The 23025-nt window shown below is 43.2% G+C and overlaps 1 protein-coding gene across 3 annotated transcripts in view; it reads left to right on the top strand.

Annotated features, from left to right (window-relative positions):
* Positions 1-2726: 2726 nt before the first annotated feature.
* dtx1 (deltex 1, E3 ubiquitin ligase) overlaps positions 2727-23025 on the top strand; it is a 46418-nt gene continuing 26119 nt past the window's right edge. For 2 of the 3 annotated variants that reach the window (XM_035166546.2, XM_035166547.2), the window contains exons 1-2: positions 2727-3183; positions 3685-4305. In XM_035166546.2, coding sequence (XP_035022437.1) covers positions 4047-4305 — 259 coding nt within the window. In that variant the 5' untranslated portion in view covers positions 2727-3183; positions 3685-4046. Of the gene's footprint in view, positions 3184-3684; positions 4306-16597; positions 16927-23025 lie in introns of those variants that run through there. The other variant, XM_035166548.2, reaches the window with a different exon arrangement.

Consider the following 23025-nt stretch of genomic DNA (forward strand, 5'->3'; position numbering starts at 1 on the left):
GAACCGGCTCCCTGTCTCACCTGCAGTAGCTTTGTGGTGGCTCCTCAACTTGCTTCTATCAAAGACCCTTCTGTTCTTTGAATGGACCACTTGATGCCTGCCTAATTTGACTGAGAGGTTGTTGGAGTATATCATTGTAAATAGTTTGATTTTAAATGTAACCATTATTGCCAATTAGTTAAATATTAAGTAGGTTCAATTCATATTGATCAATATGATTTGGTCATTTTCCCACTGTGCAATAACCTCTAACTCTGGAGAGCTGGATCCCACAGTAACGTCCTCAAAGATGAACACAAACTCACATTTGAGATGAGCTTTGCTGTAGGAACACCAAAGAGACACATGGTGGCGATGTTCTAAAGGTATCTGCTGTCACTGGCAGGATTAGAAGGGAATGTGCCCTATCACTGCCTCCCTTGTGATTTGCCAATTTTTAAATATACTCCTTTTGATGATTCTCTACAAACCTGACCCTTTACTCCTCCACACATCTAACATCTGACAGACTGTACTGAGATCAACGTTAAATATCTGCTGCTCTGTAAACCTGGACAGCTTTACCTTTACTTTACTACAACGGTATTACAAGTACATTTTCTTTATTTTCTATGTACATAGATGGGAGAGATTATTGGCTCCACTACACTGTGAAAATGATATTTATACAGTAACACATTTAGTAGACATGCCTAGAACTACAGATAGACGACTGTTCGTCTATCTGTAGTTCTTAAAAGCCTGTAGAATAAATGTAATGATGTATTTTTATATTAATCAATCAAACAATCTTAATTTGTATAGCACTGTTCATACAACTAATGTAACTAAGTACTTTACAGGATGAAATACTCCCTCCTACTCCGTCCATACACAGAGCAGAACCATATTAACAGGAAGTGAGGAAATGCTCTCTTGAGTCTCATAAATTTAAAATGAGGAAACACCAAAGACAGGTAAACAAAGAAAGACAAAATGATGAAGATAAAAATAATAACATACTAAAAAAATGAGGAAAAGATAAAGATAAAATGATTAAGAATGAATGAAAAGTAGATAAAAGAATAATGAAGAGATCCAGATCTGACAATAAACAATATTTTCCCAGTTGATAACAATAATTTGACAGTTGACATTACATAATGACTAATCCCATCAGAACCTGTTAGAGTAATTAAAGACCCACAAGGGATGGAGGAGAGAAGCTCTTACATCAAGCTGATGTCAACAGACGCCTGCAACTGACAGATGATTGGCAGGTGTATTTATTGGGAGGTATATCAAATCTTGATAAATCCAACTGGAAGGACAATGAGGGAGAATTATTCTCTCATTGGAGTTTATTCATTCTCAGGATTTAGAAAAATGTTTCCTCTCCATTGCAGGGGCATTATTTTAGCAGCAGATGGTGCTTTTTTATAGAACGTTGATATTAACCTGAGGTAAACAAAGGCAAACCTCGATGTTTCCACAAATCAATAAGTATAAGCATCCATATCCCTCATCCATGAAATCTTCTATGACATATTCACTCAGACATTTGTCCTTGTTTGCATTAAACACATCTGCCAAGGGTAAGATTCATTGGACAGTATCCCTACACTGAATATATAACACAGCCCAGCACTACATACTACTACTACAAAATCAAACTAAGCTATATACATATAAAACAAAGGTCATTGACAAACATCCAAATGTACAGTTATACATACATACATTCATCACTAGTCGCTCCAACCTGGATCGTCTGCTACTAAGAAAGCCTTACATTTTGAAGTCCATGCTTTAACAGTTGTTTTTTAATAAATTGCTGAAAAGAGGCATGACAGAGGCACATGAGCTGGATACTCACAAAGCTTCAGCTCTTGTGAAAAAGTAACCATTGTGCTCTTTTAGCTAATCTGTGAACCCATGATGCAGTATTGTCTGCGTCATCGGAGAGGTTCATGCTGCTACTTGTACAGTCACAGTGTCACACGGATGTAAGCTGTCTCTCTGAAGCCTGTGTAAGGCACCAACATTGATTCTGAGGGAATTAAATTATTTAGCCCGGTGGTCAAAATTTACATAAATGTAAGTAAGTAAGTAACATTTTTATTTAGCACCTTTCAAAACTAAGGTTAAAAAGAGATTTACAATGATAAAAGATTAAAGCAACAAATGGCATTCAAACAAGATTACTAGAACATAACAGGAGTTAATAAAAGGAACAACTCCAGAACAGAAACACTATTCTCTGCTGAGACCTGACAACACCCAGAGAGCTGCTGACCTGATTCCCAGGGAGAGACTGTTCCATAGGCTTTTGACCCAGGAGAGCATATATGTGTGTGTGTGTGTGTGTGTGTGTGTGTGTGTGTGTGTGTGTGTGTGTGTGTGTGTGTGTGTGTGTGTGTGTGTGTTGTGTGTTGTAACGTAATAAATACATACACACATACATGATATATGTGTATATGTTTAAATACTTGCATATACACATGCATACATGTAGATATATGATATGTTTGTGTATGTATGTTTACACAGATATTCATATATCATATATATTTATATACAGTACGCATTGGTGTGTGTGTGTGTGTGTGTGTGTGTGTGTGTGTGTGTGTGTGTGTGTGTGTGTGTGTGTGTGTGTGTGTGTGTGTGTGTGCAACATAATAAACACTATCTAGTTTAATCACGTGTCAACACGGGGTTTTATTTTGAAACCAGACACCGGAAGTTGTGCACTTTTGTTTTGGTGTAATTGATACTTTGGATGTTATTCAGCAGCTGACCACACATACAGGTGCGCCTGCCCATCTGTGCGTAATTTGCGTGCGGCGAGAATCGCGTGTGTCCACCATGTGAATGCGTGATGTTTGGCGAGAGATAGAATTGCGCGTGTACGGCGGGGTGGCACGCGTTCACTCAGACAGCGCGCACCAACAAGCTGCTGTGGTGTGGAGCAGATCCCCGGGAGCGGAGGGACGGCTCGGTTCTCTGCAATAACACCGGAGGAGCTGCAGGAGGAGGCTGTGAGGGAGGACCTCAGGTCGATGGAGGAAACGTGTGAGTCGCAGATGTGAAGAGACAACTGCCTTTCACCTCCTGGTGGTTTCTTTTTCCTTCTACTATCTGATGATCGGCCGGAGATGCAGCCTCTACCTGACAGATGCGTGGCACCACAGCTGCAACCTACAGGTCTGTGACACCACTATCACACACAGAGGCACACACTATCAGCCTCATCATTTAACACAAAATAACAAAACAACAGGCAGTGCTCCCTCCTGCATTCACTGTGTGTGTGTGTGTGTGTGTGTGTGTGTGTGTGTGTGCGCGCGCGCGCGTGTGTGTGTGCGTGCGTGCGTGTGTGTGTGGAGCATGTCTGTGTGCTTTTCTCTCTGCTGGGATTATCATAGGATTTGTCTGCTTTGTCCACTCTGCACACATCTGATCACAGTTATGTTGCTGCTCACACACACAAGGCTGTTATGCAATTTATTTGTGTTGCTACACTTTAGGTAAACAGAAATTGCCAAGAGGCACAGGCCACTAATGGGACCGTAGCACACAGGACTGGTTAGCTTTATGTAATCTCTGCTGAAACAGCACCTGACTGATGAGCCATAAAACTGTGTGTGTGGGACAAATCACTGCATTTGTTCACCAGTGTGTTTCTGCTCCTCGTTCTCTGTTCAGTGTGTCTCCTGTCCACCTGCTGCTGATCTGCTGTGGTCGGCTGAGACATCTGCAGATCTCATCATCATCAGCATCAACATCATCTGCCACTTCAAACAGACGCCGGAGGACGGAGGCTGCTCTTTGGCTCATCAGAACGGCAGCAGTCGAAAACTACCTGTAGATGACGACTCCAGCAGAGCTGCTCGCCTGAAAGCAGCATGAGCTAATTGAGGAACTAACCAACTCATTGCTGATTCAAGTTTTTTTCTCCTGTTTGGGGCTGATGGAAAGGTTACAGTGTGTCAGTTGACTGAAGGGGACGCAGTGGTGTTCTAGCCTGGGACGCAGCCAGCAGCTGAGGTGCAGACACCACGCAGGAGATGGCCCGTCCGGGATCAGGGCTGCTGGTGCCCGTCAACGGGCTGGGGTACCCACCTCAGAACCTGGCCAGGGTGGTGGTCTGGGAGTGGTTGAACGAACACGGGCGCTGGAGGCCCTACAGTGCAGTGGTTTGCCATCACATTGAGAACGTGCTGAAGGGGGACGCCCGGGGGACTGTTGTTCTGGGCCAGGTGGATGCCCAGCTCTCTCCTTACGTCATCGACCTGCAGTCCATGCACCAGTTTCGACAAGACACAGGTAAGAGTGGTTTCCTGTCTGTGAGCACAGATGACACAGATACAGGCGTCAGGGGAAAAACACGCAATGCTGATGCAAACACAAAAATTCACGAGTACATTATGTGGAATATTACCCTGAATTTCTCATGTCTGAATATGAGAATAAATAAAACATGTTTAGTTGTCATCACCACAGATGATCCCTCAGGGACTGATTAAAACAAAGCCAACCTTCATGGGGCTGCTTCACTTTTCTTATGTAACTTCATGGAAATAAATGAGTCTCCTGAGTGCAGCGTCTGATTTGGGACTCGTGTACAGTACATGAGCCACAGGTTGAGCTGAGAGCAACGTCAGGACACGAACCACTCGGATGACTGAAGTGTGGCAATCATTTATTTGTTTCACAAGTGTCTTTGTGCAGCTGCTGGATGCCGTGACCTTGTCAAAGGTCACCGTGTTCGAGGAGGTGGGTCGTGCATCCATCAGGCAGATGAGTGCTGCAGCTCACAGCCGCGCTCCCTCACACTTCCCAGCTTATTGTGTTTCACCGTGTTGCTGCTCTGTTGTGAGGAGGACAATCACAGTAGTGGCTGGTGATTTAGCTACTGTACACGATTACTGTCTTAAGAGAAAGTGCTTCTAGTTCCTGCAATTTACGTCATTTCACTCAACGGGATGGAAAGAATACGCAGCATCTGGAAAAACCAGGCTATATATTATACATTTAATATATTGCCCTCTTGTACAAATGATGGTGAATAAAAAGTTTATCTCGGTTCTGTTGTAGAGAACAGTAACATTACCATGATTAAGGAAGTGATTCATCACATGCTAACCCTAAATGTTCTTGTGAGAACACCCCCACCCCACAGTACGTGTTATTTCTGCTTTAAATCCACTGAGCGACGGCCGTTTGTTTGGTCGACTGTAATTCTCTCTGATGACTGTTACCACATGTTCTCGCTGCACTCCGCTGAGGCTCAACACACTCGCCTTTGTGTGTCTGTGTGTGTGTGTGTGTGTGTGTGTGTGTGTGTCTGTCTGTGTGTGTGTGTGGATACAGCTTCCTCTGCTGCCCCCGGTGTTTGAAGCGGAGATATGGAGGAGGTTTTAAACATCTGTTACAACCAGCGTCTGATTGAGCCACATATCACTGAGTTGGAGTCAGTGTTAGATCAAAAGCTATTGATTGTGACTGTGTTAGGTGCTGTAGGGACATATCACGTGTCCGGGGGAAAAACATTTAGCAGCGTCTCTGACGAGGTGAAGCATGAAGAGAGAAACACACACACTTTGAGTCGCCGTATAACCTTACAACAGAGAGAGATGACTGGGATCTAAGGTGACCCCAGTGTGCATGGATCTGCATCATGTCACCTTTCATTCATTTGCAGTGTTTGATTTCCATTTGCATTCATTCAATAACTTTAACTGGCAGAATACAGAAAAAACAACACAGCTCAAACTTGTCAAGGTCCCTGGAGTAACTGTTGAATAACTTCCTGATTGTGGAAAGAAAATGTTGTCACAATTCAAATATCTTGTAAAAGGCTGTTTTAGTTGCATGTGTGCTCTCTTATTAAGATGCATATGTTTTTTATAAAAAAGGCCGCCCTCAGATGATGGGTGTTGCAAAACTACCTCAGGCTGTAAATAACTGTGGTATGTGGCTCTGGTCAATGTGGTGTACTTACCCTTTAAAAATAAATATGAAGATAAAAAAAAAAGCCAAAATAACATGTCACTATCTTGCTCTGGCATCAAATATGATGTAAGGTTGATGCTGTAATGCAGCTGTTAGTGTAAACATCTTCACCAGACAAGTAGTTTCTAGTATTTGGTTCCAATCTAATGCTCTGTGGATAATTTAGTTTTATTTTAGTTTTGAGGGCAGCATGAAGCAAAGCAGGCGTGGTTGCGATTGAAGGCTTGGAAAAACATATGGAGACCAAATGAAAGGCCTGAACATTAAAATAACTCTTCATGTATTGGCTATTGACATGTTTTATTCCTCATTAGGAAAATGGGGTTTCTGCACGACTGTGTGGTTTGTAGTATAAGGAGCCATCTGCTTGGATCTCTGTCCCTGCTTGCTGGTGTTTTCCCCTCTAATAGAACACAGAGCGGCACATGTGTCCGGGGTTGACTGGCTGCGAGATGAGCCACTGGGCCGTTTGTCAGCCATTACCATGGCGCTGGGGCAAGGCCTGACGTTTATCGCTCCTCATTGCCCCGTTCGGCATGTTACCTTCCCTCTCGCCTGGGATAAACCTGTCACGGCAGGGCCTGACAGACAGCAGCCCAGACACCTGCGTCTCCCCCTCCCTTCCTCCCCGGTCTCTCCTCGTCCTCTGCACCCTCTGCTCCTGTCCCCCAAACATGCGCACACCTCCGCTCGGCCACTGCCATCGATCCGAGCTCCCCCGAGGGCCCCAGCTACCTTCCCGGCTGTTGTGATATTGTTGCAACCAAAGCTTAGGTTTGTTTTAATGCAGGCCGTGATGCATCTGCTTCTCATCAGATGTTTGTTGTATTCGTAGCTCGGCAGGTCACCCACAGCCATTAGCTCTGGATAGTCCCTGTTGGGAAACCCCGTTCTGTTGTGAAGCCAGTGATGTCGTCCTCTGAGGCTCTGTGTGTGAAAGTGAGAGTGAGAGTTTGCTGACGTCTCTGTGATGGAGCACTCCACCAGCTGTGGCAGCGGTGGTTTTTGTGTCCCGACCCCCCAGGCTTTGTAGGGGTGCCCCGCTCTCCTGTGGGTTTTGGGAGGAGCTCCTGTGGATGGGAACCTGCCAGAGTAACTCGGGCTAATGAGACGGCGGCTACAGTTTATCTCCAAGGCCTCCTTTTAATCAGAGCATCATGACGACAACACACGAACCACAGGCGATGCGGCAGGGCCCCTCTCTGTGGAGAGAGGCCCAAACACATCTGTGTGTAGTTGGCATTGAAAAGCACAGTGCACAGGGTTCATCTTAATACAGCTGCTGCTGAAGAACACCAGTCTCTGGTGAAATCCTGAACCCTGTGCTTTTGTACATATATATGAGTCAAGGCTTAGAGGCTTATATATAGTGTGGATAAATATCTGGCTGAAACCAGGGAGAGGATTGGCTCGTAGCCAAGGAGAATCGATCCGATGTCTTCCCCAGAGGGGCGTTTGAACCTCTAAACACTGCTGTGGACTGATTCCCTTTCACTACACCTACTCCCACAGCAAAACACGTGGGCTTATCTGTCATCTCCATCATATGCCAACACTTGTGACGTGTCTGATGGATTCCACACTGCAGCGATTGCTTCTGCCACCGGCCTTTAAAAGCATTTGCATCCAATGTATTTTCTCTTATGATGGAGAGGTGGCACAAAACAGACTTAGGCTGCTTTAATGAAAGATAACTAAACCACAGATGATTGCTAAATCACAGACGTGACATCAGCACCATTTAAAATATATTATTTTCAAACAAAGACAGCTGCTGTGGGTTATTGTTGTGTCATACAACTGCAGGAGAAATGTACTCTAGCAACTATTTGTTGAGCTCAGTAAAAAGGTCAAAAGACACAGTTGCATACATATAACATATTACATTACACATACAGTATTTATAACTGTGCAATTAGACAGACTCTTCAGTCACAGTCAGTTCATCTTGTCTGGACATTTCATTTTAAAGAAGAAATCAAATCAAGATCAATTTTTCAGTGTTTGTACCATTGACTGTATGTGAAGAAGGAAGACATGGCATCCCCAAAAGTGAAGCCAAAAGCATCTTGATCGCCACCTAGTGGCTGGGTGCAATACAGGCAGTATCGGTCATGAACCCTGCCTCCTCAATATTTTTCTCAAAGATGATTTCTGTCATTTAGGATAGTTCTTATCACTCTGATGTTTCTTCAATTTGGTAAATTTGCTTTTAATCACTTATTTGTTATTTAAAAACCGGGATGAAACTTCACGATTGACAGCTGAGACTTACTCACGATTGGCATGACCTCGCTACCATGGCTCCATCCTCCGATCACTACTGCACAAACTCTGGTTCCAAATGATGTCTTTGGTGCAAGATGGCAGCGTTTGTATCCAGGATATTTTGGCTTCATTTGTGGATAGTGGGAGGAAGTGTAGATCTGTCCTCCATCTTTGTATACAGTCTATGGTTTGCACTCGTATACTGTTTTGTTGTTTCAAAATGAAGTAATGTGTTTTATCGTGACAGCTCCTCCCACCACCTTCCCTTATCAATTCCTACTATCACACAAACAGGTAACCAGCATGGGGTCTGGAAATGATAGCCATTGCTTTGTCCCATCATTGATTTAAGTGCTCCCTACATTACTTTGGGACTGTGAACATGTATTTTTATTAATCATTGCTAACACTCATTTGCGAGGGGAAATGGCTTCCACTCTGCACAGCTCGGTAGCTTCAACTTGCCAAGTAGAACAAACACAAGCCGTTTTCAGAACTCTGGAAAACACACAATTTGAGACTGTAAAGTAAAGGATAAAGCCTGAAATAAAGATATTAAAATAGTAGACAAATGTAATAATTATGTAGGAATTCAAATAATGGATGATTGTAATTGCTATGTGCTTGTTAAAAAGGGGGAGAAATGCCTTGTAAAGCATCTGTATAGCCTGCGAACATTGACACAAGACTACAATATGCTCCGATCAGTGTCAAATATCAGTGAAGCGCTGCCAAATGTCCAAAACAATGTGGGATTCCCATTCTTCACTGCCATTATAATTTATACCACTTCACACAAGACACGAAAAGAAATGAGATTTCTGTTCAGCCTAAAACAGGCAGCGTGTTGTGTGCGATTAACGTCTGTGCCGCATGTGTTTGTGGAGTTGTGAGGACCATTACAGTGCTCCCTGTTGTGAGATGGCCCATGCGTGACTGCAGAGATAACCCCTATCAGCGGCTGTTGGCTGCTGCGTTTGCCGGAGCGGGGCTTTGTTTGTTTTGGTTCCACAAGCGTGAGAACCTCCTCTCCTCTGGCCGGTTTCCTTTCAGCTAACTGCCCCTCTCACTAATTACAGTGAGAAAAAAAGCCCATAACACCAGAAGCCGAAGAAGATGATGGTGGATGTTCTCATGTCTGTTTTGTGTTAAAGCTGACAAGCGGCAGTCACTGTGGTTGTGGTTTGGATGTGTGCCTGTACACTTGCTGTGTGTATGTAGTGCTGCACAGGTTGTTGAAGAGAGCAAGGCTTTAGATTTTATTTTTTTTTCCCTTAGTGGAGTATAGCATGTTGTAAGTGCGTGTGGGAACTGTTTTGGTGGTCTGTGGGAGGAACCTGTAAAAAAAAAAAGGATTCCCGCTATGTACATGCTAAAGGTCATGTCCTGTATGCATCAGCTCTGACTGTGAAATCCCACTTGCGTCAGAAGAAAGCGGAATGAGTGAGAGAGCGCAGCCCAATTGCTCAAAACTGTATATTTATACTAGAAATTCAAGAAGCGAGTGGAAATAGAAACATGACAGTACCAGGCTCATTCTGGTGCTTTTATATTTGAATACGTCTCAGAGCACATGCTGACGTATGTTGGTTTCTAACGGCTCAGGACTGTTGTTTGTTGAATTGCCGTACGCAGCCTCTGCAGGTACTCAACAGGTCTCACCCTGACCACATCCTCCGTCTGAAGATAAACAGATACGACAAATTCTTTATCCTCCCAAAGCTATTTGTAATCAGCGCAGTGAATCAGTCAGTGAAGGTCTTTAGCACAGTCAAAACGGTGCTTGGTGCCAGGGCCATGCTAAGGTGTCATTGCACTCAGGGGTCTGTCACAGCCCTGACCAGCTGGCTGGATTCCACTCTGCAGGAAAGGGAGCGTGGAGCTGTGGACAGGGGAGGAAGAGGGCGGGGGCTGCTGGAGGTGAGGAGAGAAGAGGAACAGAAGGAGAGGTGGAGCGTTTTCCTGATGGAAAGTGACAGGTTGGAGGGAGGGATAATAACACTGGAAAGACCCTCTGCTGTGCACATCCCCCTGCTCCTTCTCTCTCACACAGCCTCACTACAGTGCAGGCTTCCATCCAGGGCCTCAAGGTGTGAAACAGTGTTTTATTTATGAATACAATATGGACATATTTTTGTCAATTTTCTGACCAAATATTTTGTTTATAGAATTTAACACAGATTGGTGTTGCAAGCTACCAGAGTCATTTGACTGTCGACTCAAGAAACTATAAACTGGATTATTCCTTTCCAGTATATTAGCAGGTTTGTTGCTAACATTAAAATAGAAAACTTTAGTCATCCCTCATGCCGTTGTTCTCTCTTTCGAGCGACCTTGATTTCCAGCGTGGTCGTGCCTCGCTCTGCTCCGTCCTCATCCTGATTACGTTGCAGCAGCGAAGAGCAGCCTGTGCAGCTTCTGGCAGCCTCTGGCGTCGGGAGCAGAAGCGACTCTCCACATCTCCTTTTAACTTCTAATCCAGCGAGTCGCCACTTTTAATTTCCAAAGTGTGATATCTCATGCCTTCATCAGGGAGGCAACTTGAAAAGCTCCGCTCTCTGTGACGCTTTCTAACCAGGCCAGTCGCTCAAAACATCTGCCGCGGCTGAACTGCCTGTCACTGCCGGAATGGGAATAAGGCATCAGCGGACCACTGTTTGAATGAACCATCATCAGTTTACATTTACTGACAGCTCTCCTGTTGAAATCTGTCTCACTCTCCACACTGCTGAGCCTCACACTCATTTTTGTTTGCCTTTGCTAGAAGTTTTTCTGTCTGCGTCCCAAATGTTTTTATCCATAATAACATCCCTGTCGCTCAATTCCCTCGAGCTGTTTCAAGCTATGATAAACTATGATGAATACAATATGATGAATAAAATGAGCTTTTCTTTTTTTTTTTTTAATCTGCAAAGCTTCATAGCTCACTGGTTCTTCAGCATACAAACCAGATGTTAGTCAGCCGTCACGTTGCGAAAGGACAGAGTGTTTCTCTTGTAACAAATGGGGCCTTCTTTGATCTGCAGGAGTGTGTGGTCTAACATTTACTGAAAAGATCTTTTGATAGAGACCAGAGCTGCACTGACGCAACTCACGCTGCCTGCGGTTGCAGCGAGCCAAGCTCAGAGCTCCCCTTGATCAGTCTCAGTGAACACACAGAAACGCAGTGCGGGACTCTCTGTTCTGGCCTCAGCACTTTCACTCGTTTTTAACAGAAAAACGCACTCTTACCCCACTATAGAGCGGCGAAGGCATGACGGATCGCTAAAGTCGAAACTGGGCTGCCTCTCCCAAAAGAACTTTAGTGGTGATATGGTTGTCGGCGCTCCAGTTGAAGTCACCGTAATGTTAAAAGATACGATCTTTCAAAGTCTGAACACACGAGCAGGAGTCATCTGCACAATGAGCCCTTTGCTCAAACCCTCAGTTACTTGCTACAATTCTGTTAAATATCCTAACATTAGATTTTTGGGTTTACTACAGAAAATCCATACTCTGTCATCTGCAATACAACTTTATTCATTCCATATGTGTCAATACAAATCAACATGAAGACTAAATGGGACGGGCAGGGTTACATTGTGGGAGTACAGTCATTTTGTTTTAATTGTCCTTTGTGTTCAGTGCGGATGAGTTAATGTTAGTATGCTACGAGGGCTACACTAACATGGTGATAAAGATTATAGCTGCCAAGCATCAGCATGCTCGCTCTGTAATCGGGCACGTTAGCATATTGACATTAGCATTAAGCCCAATGCCCTGCTGTGCCCATGTGCTCAAAGAGTCGTCAGCAGAGCTATGGACTGCAGGTTCAGTTAGGTCTGAAACATGGCACCCAGCAGAGCGCATACCTCTGTCAAGGACCGAGAGTCCACTTAAATTCAATAGAGCTAAATTAGATATCAATCCTCTGAGTATGACCGATTTTTTTATTAGGATTTCTTCTTATTTCTTGACAAATCGACAAAAATGCCCTCGCAATGTCAAAAGTAGAAAAATTGTGGATCCGCCCTCTTTATTAAATCCTCTCTAAAAGTTAATGGGTTCTTCCTTGGTTGATACCAAGTTTCAATAAAATTGGTTCAGTAGTTTTTGCATAACCCTGCTTCAAACAGACTACATCAGATAATCAGCAATACCTAGAATATAGCTAAACAAAAACCTAGAATGGCACTTAGTAGAGTCCGTACCTCTGCCAAGGGCCCAACAGTCTCCTTATGAAACCATTATTATCTTTCTTGACTCATCCAAGTTTCGTTCAGCGGCTTTTGAGTAATCCTGCGAACTAACAGACAGAAATATGCAGACAAAAACATAACGTCCTTGGCGAAGGAAACTAGATTATTCAAAGAGAACCCATCATAGTGATATTGTGCAAAGAGGAAAACAGCTGACAAATTTGTGGCTTATAAAATTATGTAGACCTGAGTCTTTTGAGCCCCCTGAGATTCTTGGGCTGCAGAAGTTGTACCCACATGTTGTTCAGACTGATGGAATTACTGCTACGAGGCATCAGACAACCACACACGCAAATCAAAAGTTCACATTCCCTCAATCTCCTATTTTTCACGCATGCAAAAACATCGCTTATTTTGATTATCTGTAGGTGAGCGCTCTGCAGAATATGAATGTGAGTCCCTGTCTCACCCTTTTCCCCCTGCTGCTGCGTCACCTGTACGCTCGTCTTAATCGTGACTCCTGGTGACACTCCAAGTCGTGTGACTGGTCAACGGGAGGAAGATCCTGCAGTGGCCTGTGAGGTGAAAAATGTTTGCCAGGTGCTTCTGGCAGAGACCCCTCCATCGTCCTGTGCCGCTACTTAAAGGAGCCGCTCACACACCATCGCTATTCTCGACGTTTCAGTATTAATGAAAGCTTACAAACTTTCTCAGGATTTGTATCGCCGGTGCTCCGAGGTGAATCTTTATCAGACTTAAATGGCGATTGGTTCCAACCTGTTCTGCCCTTTGCATGGATGCATTCAGTCAGAAAGACGTTTGTCAGTGTGAAAGCCACCACAACAATGTCTTTCAGGTTGAAACGATGCGACTTCACACAGAGGTCTGAGGCCGTGAGCAAAGAAAGTGCCACTCTGTGAATTATTTTCTTCTTGAATCAGGGAACATGATGAACTGGACCAGATTTATAGTCCTGGAAAAGAGTAATAGGAAAGGGAAACTATAAAAAGATATTGTCAAGATAAACTACACAGGTGAAGGACATAACAAGTTTTCTGCCAAAATAAAAGTGTCAAAAACAATAAAATTCTGGCACTCCAAATCACCTCCTTTCTTTTATCTCCTTCAGATTGTGATTTTAAAAAAAGAATGTTGAGAATGTATTTATCTCATTAATTTATTATAAACAAACACCTCCAGTAATGTGCAACAGTACTTAGTTTGTCTGAGTTTTACTGCAAAGATAATGACTGTGATTATTTACGTACATTAAAAACCTTCGATGCTTTAGCTCAAGGTTTCCAGCTGTCAACGTGTGCCGCACCTCTCTGAAAGCTTGAAAGCTAATGGGGCTAAGTAGCAGGCAAAAAAAAAAGACAGCGAGAAGGACTGTTTATACCTCCGCAACGGTCTCTGTTTGTTTTATAGTCAGTTTTATTGTCATAGTTTAGCAGTTGTCGTTTGAGACACAGTGCAGGAGACTGGACTCAGGTCAGATCAGCTGCAGACGACAAAACACTGGATTTTCACACAGTCCGTTTTTTTGCCATGTGATCCTGTTTTTTTATCCATTGCCAATGTTATCCTTGTTTTTATTATTGTTACTATGACAACAAAGGTCTGGTACGCCTGCCGATGGTATGCTCCCATGGCTTGTCTCCAAGGGTAGGGATGATAATAGACTGTAAATGGTTGACATGAGCGCTCACTAAAAGTCAAGTCAAATCATGTCTTGATCTCCCCCTGGTGGCTGGCTGCAGTATCGGTCATAAACCCTACCTCCTCCATGTCAGCAGATGGGACATAGACCAAACTAAAGTACACGTCATATGATTTCTTTTTCATTTTAGGTAGTTCTTATTACAGTGTTTGTTCAAGTGTTCATTTATGCTGTAAGTTTTGCTTTAATTAGTTGTGATTCTATAAAAGTGGGTGAAACAACATCATTACAACTTGTAATTGATTGATTGAATGTGTTTACTGACGTGATCTCGATACCACAGCCCCATCCCCCGTTCACTACTGTGCAGAATCTGGCTCCAAATAACATCAAATCCGCAAAATGGCATTTTTTGCTTAATTTTGTAAAACCATCGGAGGCGGAGACACATTGTCCATGTTTATGGTCGTGACATACGACCTGTGTGGTCATTGACGTTGGATGATTTGTTGGCTCCTACATATCTATTGAATTCAGATTTAAGGTGAACACAGAGAAATGCTCCTCTTTCAGCAGAATAACATACGAACAGTCGAACTCTGCTGATCCATTGTTCTGCACAGTGAAACTTCGACATCCAAGTGAAGTAACAATATATCAAACACATTTCTGCCTGTAGGGGGGGGAGATTTTAAAGTGATTCACACGCTTTCAAGTTTCAAACACTCTCCGAAGCTGCCTTGAAATGGGACTGTTTTGGTTTGTTGTTTTGTTTCGTGTGGTCAGCTTTAATAAATGCCAGCGAGTGTGGATTCTAAGAATCAAAGCATAAACTGGGACTTCTCAAACTACTTCTGCAGCTAAATGTATTTCTCTGCTGTCCAGATGTATGGTCAGTTTGATCCAAACAGTCTTTGACAAAGTGCTGCTGAATGCGTGGAGTCTGGCTGTGCCTCAGAGCTTTGGACCTTTTGAATGAGGTTGTAACGAAACAGAAAAGCAGCAGATTCTGGGTAATGTCTATCACTTAAAGACCCATAATCCCATATCCTCCCAGCACGTATGAGTGCAATACAAAGTGAATTTTAAAGTTGACCCTCATTTGTTGTTGAGTTAAGCCTTTCCAGAAAATCCTAAATGATTTATTCATCACAGTTCTATATGAATTATCTAAGTGTCTTGCAGCTATTAAAACCTGGAGAGCATGAAATCATCTGCTTGAACGGATCCTACACTGTAAACATGCCATTTCAACAGCAGGGGTCAACGTACAATGCACGGTTTCCCATGACAACATAAGCTGCTTCCTGTTCCTCCTTCCTAAGAACATCAGAAGTGATGACTTCTGAAAAGTGGTTTTGCCAAATAAGTTTCACTTCACCCCCAAAGTCGACATAACACTGTTACACCTCTATAATACACCTCTGTGCTTTGATAAAACCCATCTGACCTGTGTTCTGGCTTTAAGCTCGATACAAACTTTAAGCGATCCAACTTTGCAAGAAGGACATGACCTTGATTTTTTTTTTTTACAAGCGTCTGACATTTAGCCTCGACAAGCATGAGCTGGTTTCGTGAATATCCCCTGTTCCAATTGATGGTGCCTTTACGGACAAAGAGACATATGTCCATTACCATCACTGCCCACATACTTCCATGCTGCCTTTACGTTGGCATGGTTGTCAAGCAGCACAGCCACTTAAGGGCAGCTCAGAGTCAAGAGTTTCTCAGAATAATAACTATGGCAACAGTGGAGGGGGGGGTTTAAGAAAGAGGCAAAAGTGCCTCCTTGTTCCTTTTGATCGGATGAAGCAACATCATAAAGACATTTGTTGTTTCTTACCCAACTCAACCAAATTTATTTCTCGAGTCCTATAATCATCTCTTGAAATATTGGCTGCAGTGCCCCCAACAATTGGGTACTGCTCCGTTTTCATCTGTTTCGTATTCATCCGTAAGCTTTCAGGAGACTTTCACAAACATGGACAAAATGAACGCAGAGCACGGACAGAAGGCTTCGTCCATTTCTGTAGAAGTGTCTTGACATTGAGCTTAAAGTAGCCTTTAGGAAATGTGTACATCATGCAAACATGGCAGTCAAATTAATTGAGCTATTATTACTAGAAAATGTACGTTTCTGCATTAGTTCTGAGGAATGAAGGCAGAGGAGTTGTGATTACACTTCAGCAGGGAAAAGGTCTGGGCTTGATAATAAAAAACACTCTGGGAAAGTACATCAGAAGTTGAGTTTGGTGAATCCATGACAACGTGTGGTGGATAAAACATTCATCTGGCCGTAGGGTGGTCTGCCGCCCTGTGACCTCTCTCACACCATGTCCATTTTACTGCTGATCAGAGGTGACCAGTGTAGTCTGGCACAGTGACAGTTGGCTGTAATGCAACCAGACGTTTCCTCTGATAAGAACTGACCGCATCAGACAGCCATGAAGTGGGTTATAAAAGCCTGTCTCAGCAAACTCATTTACTGCATGCTGTTCATCTCAATGAGTCAGACTCCCTTTATTTGTCAGATGTAATATTCTGAGCACTTTTTTCCCCTCTGGAGAACGGCCTTGATGGCACAATAAGAGATGTGGTGGTCATCCCGTAAAACTTCCTCTTCCTTGACTCTGACCTTATGCAACCTTTTTGTTTGGTAACTTCAGATTAACTGCAGTTCTGATGACGTGTGCATGGATGTGATTAATCCTGATGCAGTCGTGTCGCAGTTAGCGTTGCATGTACATTGTGGCAAAGGTCACCTGACGAAGAACCGCGTGAGCCATTCCTAAAAGTCCGCTTTGACGTGGTGCGGCCATCAATCAGGTTTGTGCTGAGCATGTGAAATGGTTCCACTGATCTACAGCCTGTCGTAGCGGTGTGACGGCTGACATGACATATTGTGTTGTCATAGATAAATACTGCTGTGGGTGTGGGTGTAGGTGTGTGTGGGTGGGGGTGTGTGTGGGTGGGTGTGTGTGTGTGTGTGTGTGTGTGTCACTTTCTCCCGCTGAGTGGAGGGAGGAGCAATGTAGTTTGTTGGATGCAAGGTCAGCTGTTGGCCTAACTTATGTTTGGAATCATTCACAAACATTGTTATATTAGTATTGATAAAATGTCACCATATATTGAATATTGACCAGTAGTGCTGTATATAGACTGTATATATATATATGCAATATTAACATAGATGGTCGACAACCTTTCAAAGATCTGTGTTTTTAATTACAGCTTAATCAGAATCACTGGACATTGGAACAAAGATAATATCACCATGATTGATGAAATGTTTAACGTCTGTCTGATTCATGCAGGATTTAAGAGCCTCTGGACCATATATGGCCTTTGCGACAATTTGAACTGGCCAATACAAAAACGCAACTCAGAAATCCCCAAAATGATCATGACAGATTTCTGTGAAACTTTCATGAAACAGCAGATAGATGTCCTTCAGGGTTTCTTCCGGCTGTATGCCTGCCATGTCACGGCCAGGGAGAAAAAAAACGAATATGTAGCAATTATCTGTCATCACTGCGGAGCACCATGGCGACTGTCAAGAAAACCATTTATCCCTTCCTGATACAGATCCCGGAACCTGTACTTTGTGTAGGCCGATGCAGAGTACCATTCGGATACCAGTGCTTTTAGAAAAATTACTTATATAATACATTTTAACAGCTGTATGCGACTAACCTTGAATGGAAGTTATGATTGATCTAATTGTTGTTTGGCCTGGCTCAGGTTAAACCCTTTGAAAAACAAATGCATACAGAGAATGAATGTCATAGAACTTATTATATTATGTTGTTTGACTGAAAACAGAACACAAATAAATAAATCTAGGAATCTACATAAATTACTTTGTTTAAATAGCTCAAAACTGAAGTCTTGCATGCGGAACACTTCGCCATTTTACATGTAGGTGTGAAATATTGACAAATTACTGGCATTTTAACTTGCTCTGGCTAACGCTACACTACCAGAAATGCGTTCTTCTTTGCCGCACTAAAAGCAGTACTTGTCAGTGGCAGTACAGCACAACTGCAGTTTTGGAGAAGTAAAGAAGAAGTGATTTCCAGGAGAGGCAAATTACAATATTATCTGGGTGAAATGAATACAATTTAAAGACGTGGTATCTATATATTGAAGAAATTGTACTTTCTTGATTCTTGTTGTTCTGGGTTTGTACCCTCATGGTTGAATGCACTTAATGTAAGTCGCTTTGGATAAAAGCGTCAGCCAAATGAAATGTAATGTAATGTATCGGATTTCTGATGCTGGTATCAGAACATTTCAAGTGTTTTCAAAGAGAAACGTAAAATGTTTTGCTGAACTTAAAAGACAGGACTGCGTGCCAAGTTTGCAGGGATGTGGTGACGGTGATGAAAAAGGTCATTGCAGTTAAACTGGATGAGCTGCGAGGACGAGCAGCTTTCATAAGACCACATTCTGACCACATTGTTCCACATACACACCTTCACGTCATGGCTTCGTGTGACTAGTATGAACAGAATAAGTGTGGTCATAAAACTGCAGATGGTTCCCACAACCAACCCACTCCACCCATTCGCTTTCTACACTATATGTAATGATCTTAATACAGTTTGAAAACACAGCATTTAGCCCTTTAGCTGCATAGTTCCGATATCACATTGCAGATTACTATTTGTATTTAGTATTTTAGTATGTTGTGCAAGTATTCCTCGGCTTTACTGTGCTCAAAATTGGGCTGATGCCAAAATAAAAGAGCTGCGTAGCTTGCGGGGATAAGAAGTCATCCGTTGGCAGCTGTCAGAGGTGGGAAGAAATGTTGTGATAAAATAATAAGCCTCTGAAGTGCACGGAGGGATAAGCAGGCAAAAATGGGAGAAAATTAGAAAGTGTCACACCTCAGAAAGAAAGAACCGTTGAAATGGTGTCGAGGGCTGCGTCAACCGCATAAGCCGCCGTGTCTGTTTCTAGTTTTGTCGGCCTTTAAGCCACATCGGCTGTCTTCACTGGAGAAGTTAATATAAATGTGTCAAAGTGTCTCCTGTCTTCTAATGAGAAGCCTCTTTTACTGTGACCCTGACACTGGTCCCATTTTGTGTGTGTGTGTGTGTGTGTGTGTGTGTGTGTGTGTGTGTGTGTGTGTGTGTGTGTGTGTGTGTGTGTGTGTGTGTGTGTGTGTGTGTGTGTGTGTGTGTGTGTGTGTGTGTGTGTGTGTGTGTGTGTGTGTGTGTGTTGCCTCCTACCTTTTTCGCCCTAATGTCGGCGCTGCATGCCGCTGACACGCTAACGAGCATCCTGCTGGACGCGATGAGGCTGGAGTGGTGTGAAGTGGAAGCAATTGTGCGCTGAAACTGTATGCACACGTTCACCTCTTCAAGCGCGTTGACACGGACGTACACATGCTACACACTCGCATGTGATAGAAGTGGTGGTCGTACGCGCACAAAGTGAGTCAGAGAGCATCCTTGGCAGAGACAGTCACGACATTCACGGAGTCAGAAGGTTGTTTCAGGGTCTTTTGGCCTCACTGCAGTACAGGAGCTGGCAGTTTCATCCAATTTTTTATCCACGCTGTCTTTTTTTTTTTTTTTGGGGGTTACCAAGTGCAAACTCTGCACAAGAGCACAATACCTGGCCGGCTCCCCGTGCTGGGGTGTGGGAGAGTTTGGAGAGTTGAAGGGGCTGAGGATGAGGATGAGGGTGGCTGCAGTGGGAGTTCGGCCACTTTTCCCTCACCACTTTGTCTTGCTGGCAGCAAAACTGTATTAGCGGGACTGTTTTTACTGCAGTGTACACTTTGTGTGCTCGGGCAGGAGTGAGACATCCCTTTTTTTTTTTTTATCGTTGTTTGGCATTAAACCTCACTCATCACCTTCAGAATCTTCTCTCTCCCTCCTTACATGCTCACATAGCGTTTCCTCTCCTTCTCTTCTCTCCCTCCTCCCCCTTCCGTCTGGCCCTTCTCCATCCTCTCAGTCTACCCCCTCCATCTTCATCCTCTTCTCTCTCCTCCCACCTTTCCTCTGTCCGTGCCATTCTCCCTCCCTTTCTCTTATTCTTTGTCTTCCCCTCTTTCTTTCTTTTTTTCCTTTAACGCATCTGCCTTCTGTCATCCTTTTCAATCCCCCCTCTCTCTCTTTTCTTTCTGCCTTCTCCTTCCTTTCCCCTCTCCTCCATCAGTTTCCCCCCCCCGCCTCTCAACCAGCGGCTGCTCCTCCGCTTTTGTTCATCCATCACATTTGCCTACAAAGAGACAAGGACGCTTAGGGGAATCCAAGTCACTATTCACTCTACTGTAGCCTTATTATAAAGAAGTGCATTCTGTGAAAATGAAAGTGTCTTCCTGGTATAGAAAATTAGCTTTAGCGTGTGATGGAGCAGGGGAGCTGCGATATTGTAACATATAATGCTGTTAAACCAGCTTAATGCCAGACTGTCGTCCTCATTATTATGGTCTGTGATCTCTGGGTATTGGTTAATGAGCAGATAATGCTCTTACAGATCTCTCCGACTTTGATGTACAGGTACGACAAAACCTTTTGAGCAGGAGAGTTCTTACATCTAAAGCCTCGGAGCTACGCAGGTTTAAACGAAAAAACTTCATATCCCGTGATATTCCTACTTTCTCCGATTCCAGCCAGATGTTTTCTTTCAGCGTGTGATGAATTTTTAACTGCTCTGCAACATTATTCTGTTTCTTCATCAACTCTAATAGCCAGCTTGAGTTTATTGTTTGTGAAGGCCCTTTTTAGGAAGATGAAAGTCCTGATTTTTCTTTTTTCTCACGCTGTGCTCTGGGGTTTATGTGAAAACATCAAACGCGCTTCAATTATTTTATTCCCCCCCCCATACAGTAGAATTTATTAGCATATTCATCATTCGCTCACCATTCACATGTAGGATATTATGAAGGCTGTATTATGTTATTTCATGCTCTGTGCCAGCACTGATGTTGTGCTGCTTACAGCTCGGTACATCTTTAGTCTGAACAAAAGTTGATTAACAGTAAAATGAGGAACAAAATCTACGGACTGGTAAAAGAAAAGTGTGTGTGTGGGTGTGTGTGTGGGTGTGTGTGTGGGTGTGACAGCAAGCTTAACCTCTTTCGATGTGCAGTTTGTAGTAAACCTTTTTGTGAGGTTTATTACAAATCATGTTTTGTTGTAGTTGTACTCTTTTGACTTCACCTATATCCTTCACTTCTACTTAAGTTTGCAGTTTTCATTGTTTCCTAGAATGGCTTTCAATTGCCCTTTAGAGAAGGACGGCCTCTCTGCTTTATGTAGCTTGAGATGGATCAGTCGCAGTGCAACAATGATGTAAAAAGGTTTCTGGTGAGAGTAGATTGAGATCAATGTTGTGGTGTACTCTGCCTTGTTTGAATATAAAGAAGAGAAATGTCTTTCACAACAGTGAAAAGCTGTGGCTGCATCTCTGCGGCTTGAGTCCAAGTAGAAATGAACATTATTGTGTCGGCCAGCGTTGCCAGATGGGAAATGTATGTATCATACCGGATAACGCTTAAGATGATTGTATTTTGAGGAAAATGATTGTACGCAGTGGGATAGGACGCTCAATACCGATGTCTCGAAGCTGTGTCAAGATTCTGAAGAGCAGTTGTTTTGAAACACTGCTCCGAAATGTGGTTCAAAACGGTCAGTCCATGTGACCATGGCTAAGTGATGCTTGTCGTCGTGCTCGTGAGTCAGGTCACGTTCTTCATCACAAGTATGATCGGCTGAAAAGACGTCATGTGAGAAGAGATGCGTAAACACAGACGTGATCCAAATTTTATTATCCAGATACAACTGATAATAGTAAGTGTCACAAATCATGGAACTTTCTGCATTATTGATTGTACAGATCGTACAAACTAGTGAGTGTATAAAGAAGGTTAATAGAGCTGGTGTGTGTTGTTACAGACTGAGTATGTGTTGCAGGTATCTGGGACACGTTCCTTATTTTACCCAACTGTCTGTGAGAAAATGACATGCACACCACCACATAGTGCTGTGCGACATGACCAACCTTGCATATGCAATATATGTTTTTTCATTTCCAGATAATGATACATTTCACAATATAGAACATTTTCTGTGAAAAGTTGTAAAAGTTGTTACTTTGGGTCATGTTAGCTGCAATGACAATGGTCCAAATCTAGTTGTCTGTTGTACACCACCCGTTAGCTGAATCTGACTCATCTGGACTGGTGCTTAAACCAGGTACTTGATGGGCTGAAAGTTAATCAGCAGCCATTTGAATTACTGAATAACTGCCATGCACTGATGCAGTGAGGGTTTTTCATGCTTTCACTGTTTCACCCACTTTTAGCATGGGTCTGGTTCAGGAAGTACATTTTCAATTCATTATCTCCATTGTTACAGAAAATCCTTATAAGAAGTTAAAGGCCTAGAACCAGGGCGAGCGGCAACAAGATAAATCAAATTTGATTTGGAGAGAAAAAAATATTGGAAAACGGCAAAGATATAAGACTGTATACATAATTATTTTAAGATGGAACTACGCATCCCATAAACCATTGTGAATGATCCCTTTGCATGGACTTCCAGTGCTTCTTCTTGACTTTAACCTTGTTGTAGTCATTTTCACCCCCTTGGACTCTTTTCCTCATCTCATCTCTGTGGGTAAACATAATGCAACACTGAACTATCTGACCGCAGCCAAGAGGATTTTTGTGGTTGTGTTAAACATTTCCATGGTAACAGCGAGCCCCACCAATGAGAGATGCTGCTATTACACCTGAGGATTGTGGGTCGTGTAGTACTCCTCTTCGACATCGTGAATAAAACATGATTCTCTTAAAAACGCAGTTGATATAATACAGACTTGTGGCTTCTACAGGCGCATATAACGTCTCTTCACAATCTTGTAGCTTGTGGCGAGTCTACCTTGGATGGTTATAACATCATGGCT

The sequence above is a fragment of the Hippoglossus stenolepis genome, chromosome 9, assembly GCF_022539355.2.
Source record: "Hippoglossus stenolepis isolate QCI-W04-F060 chromosome 9, HSTE1.2, whole genome shotgun sequence".
Classification (NCBI taxonomy): Eukaryota; Metazoa; Chordata; class Actinopteri; order Pleuronectiformes; family Pleuronectidae; genus Hippoglossus; species Hippoglossus stenolepis.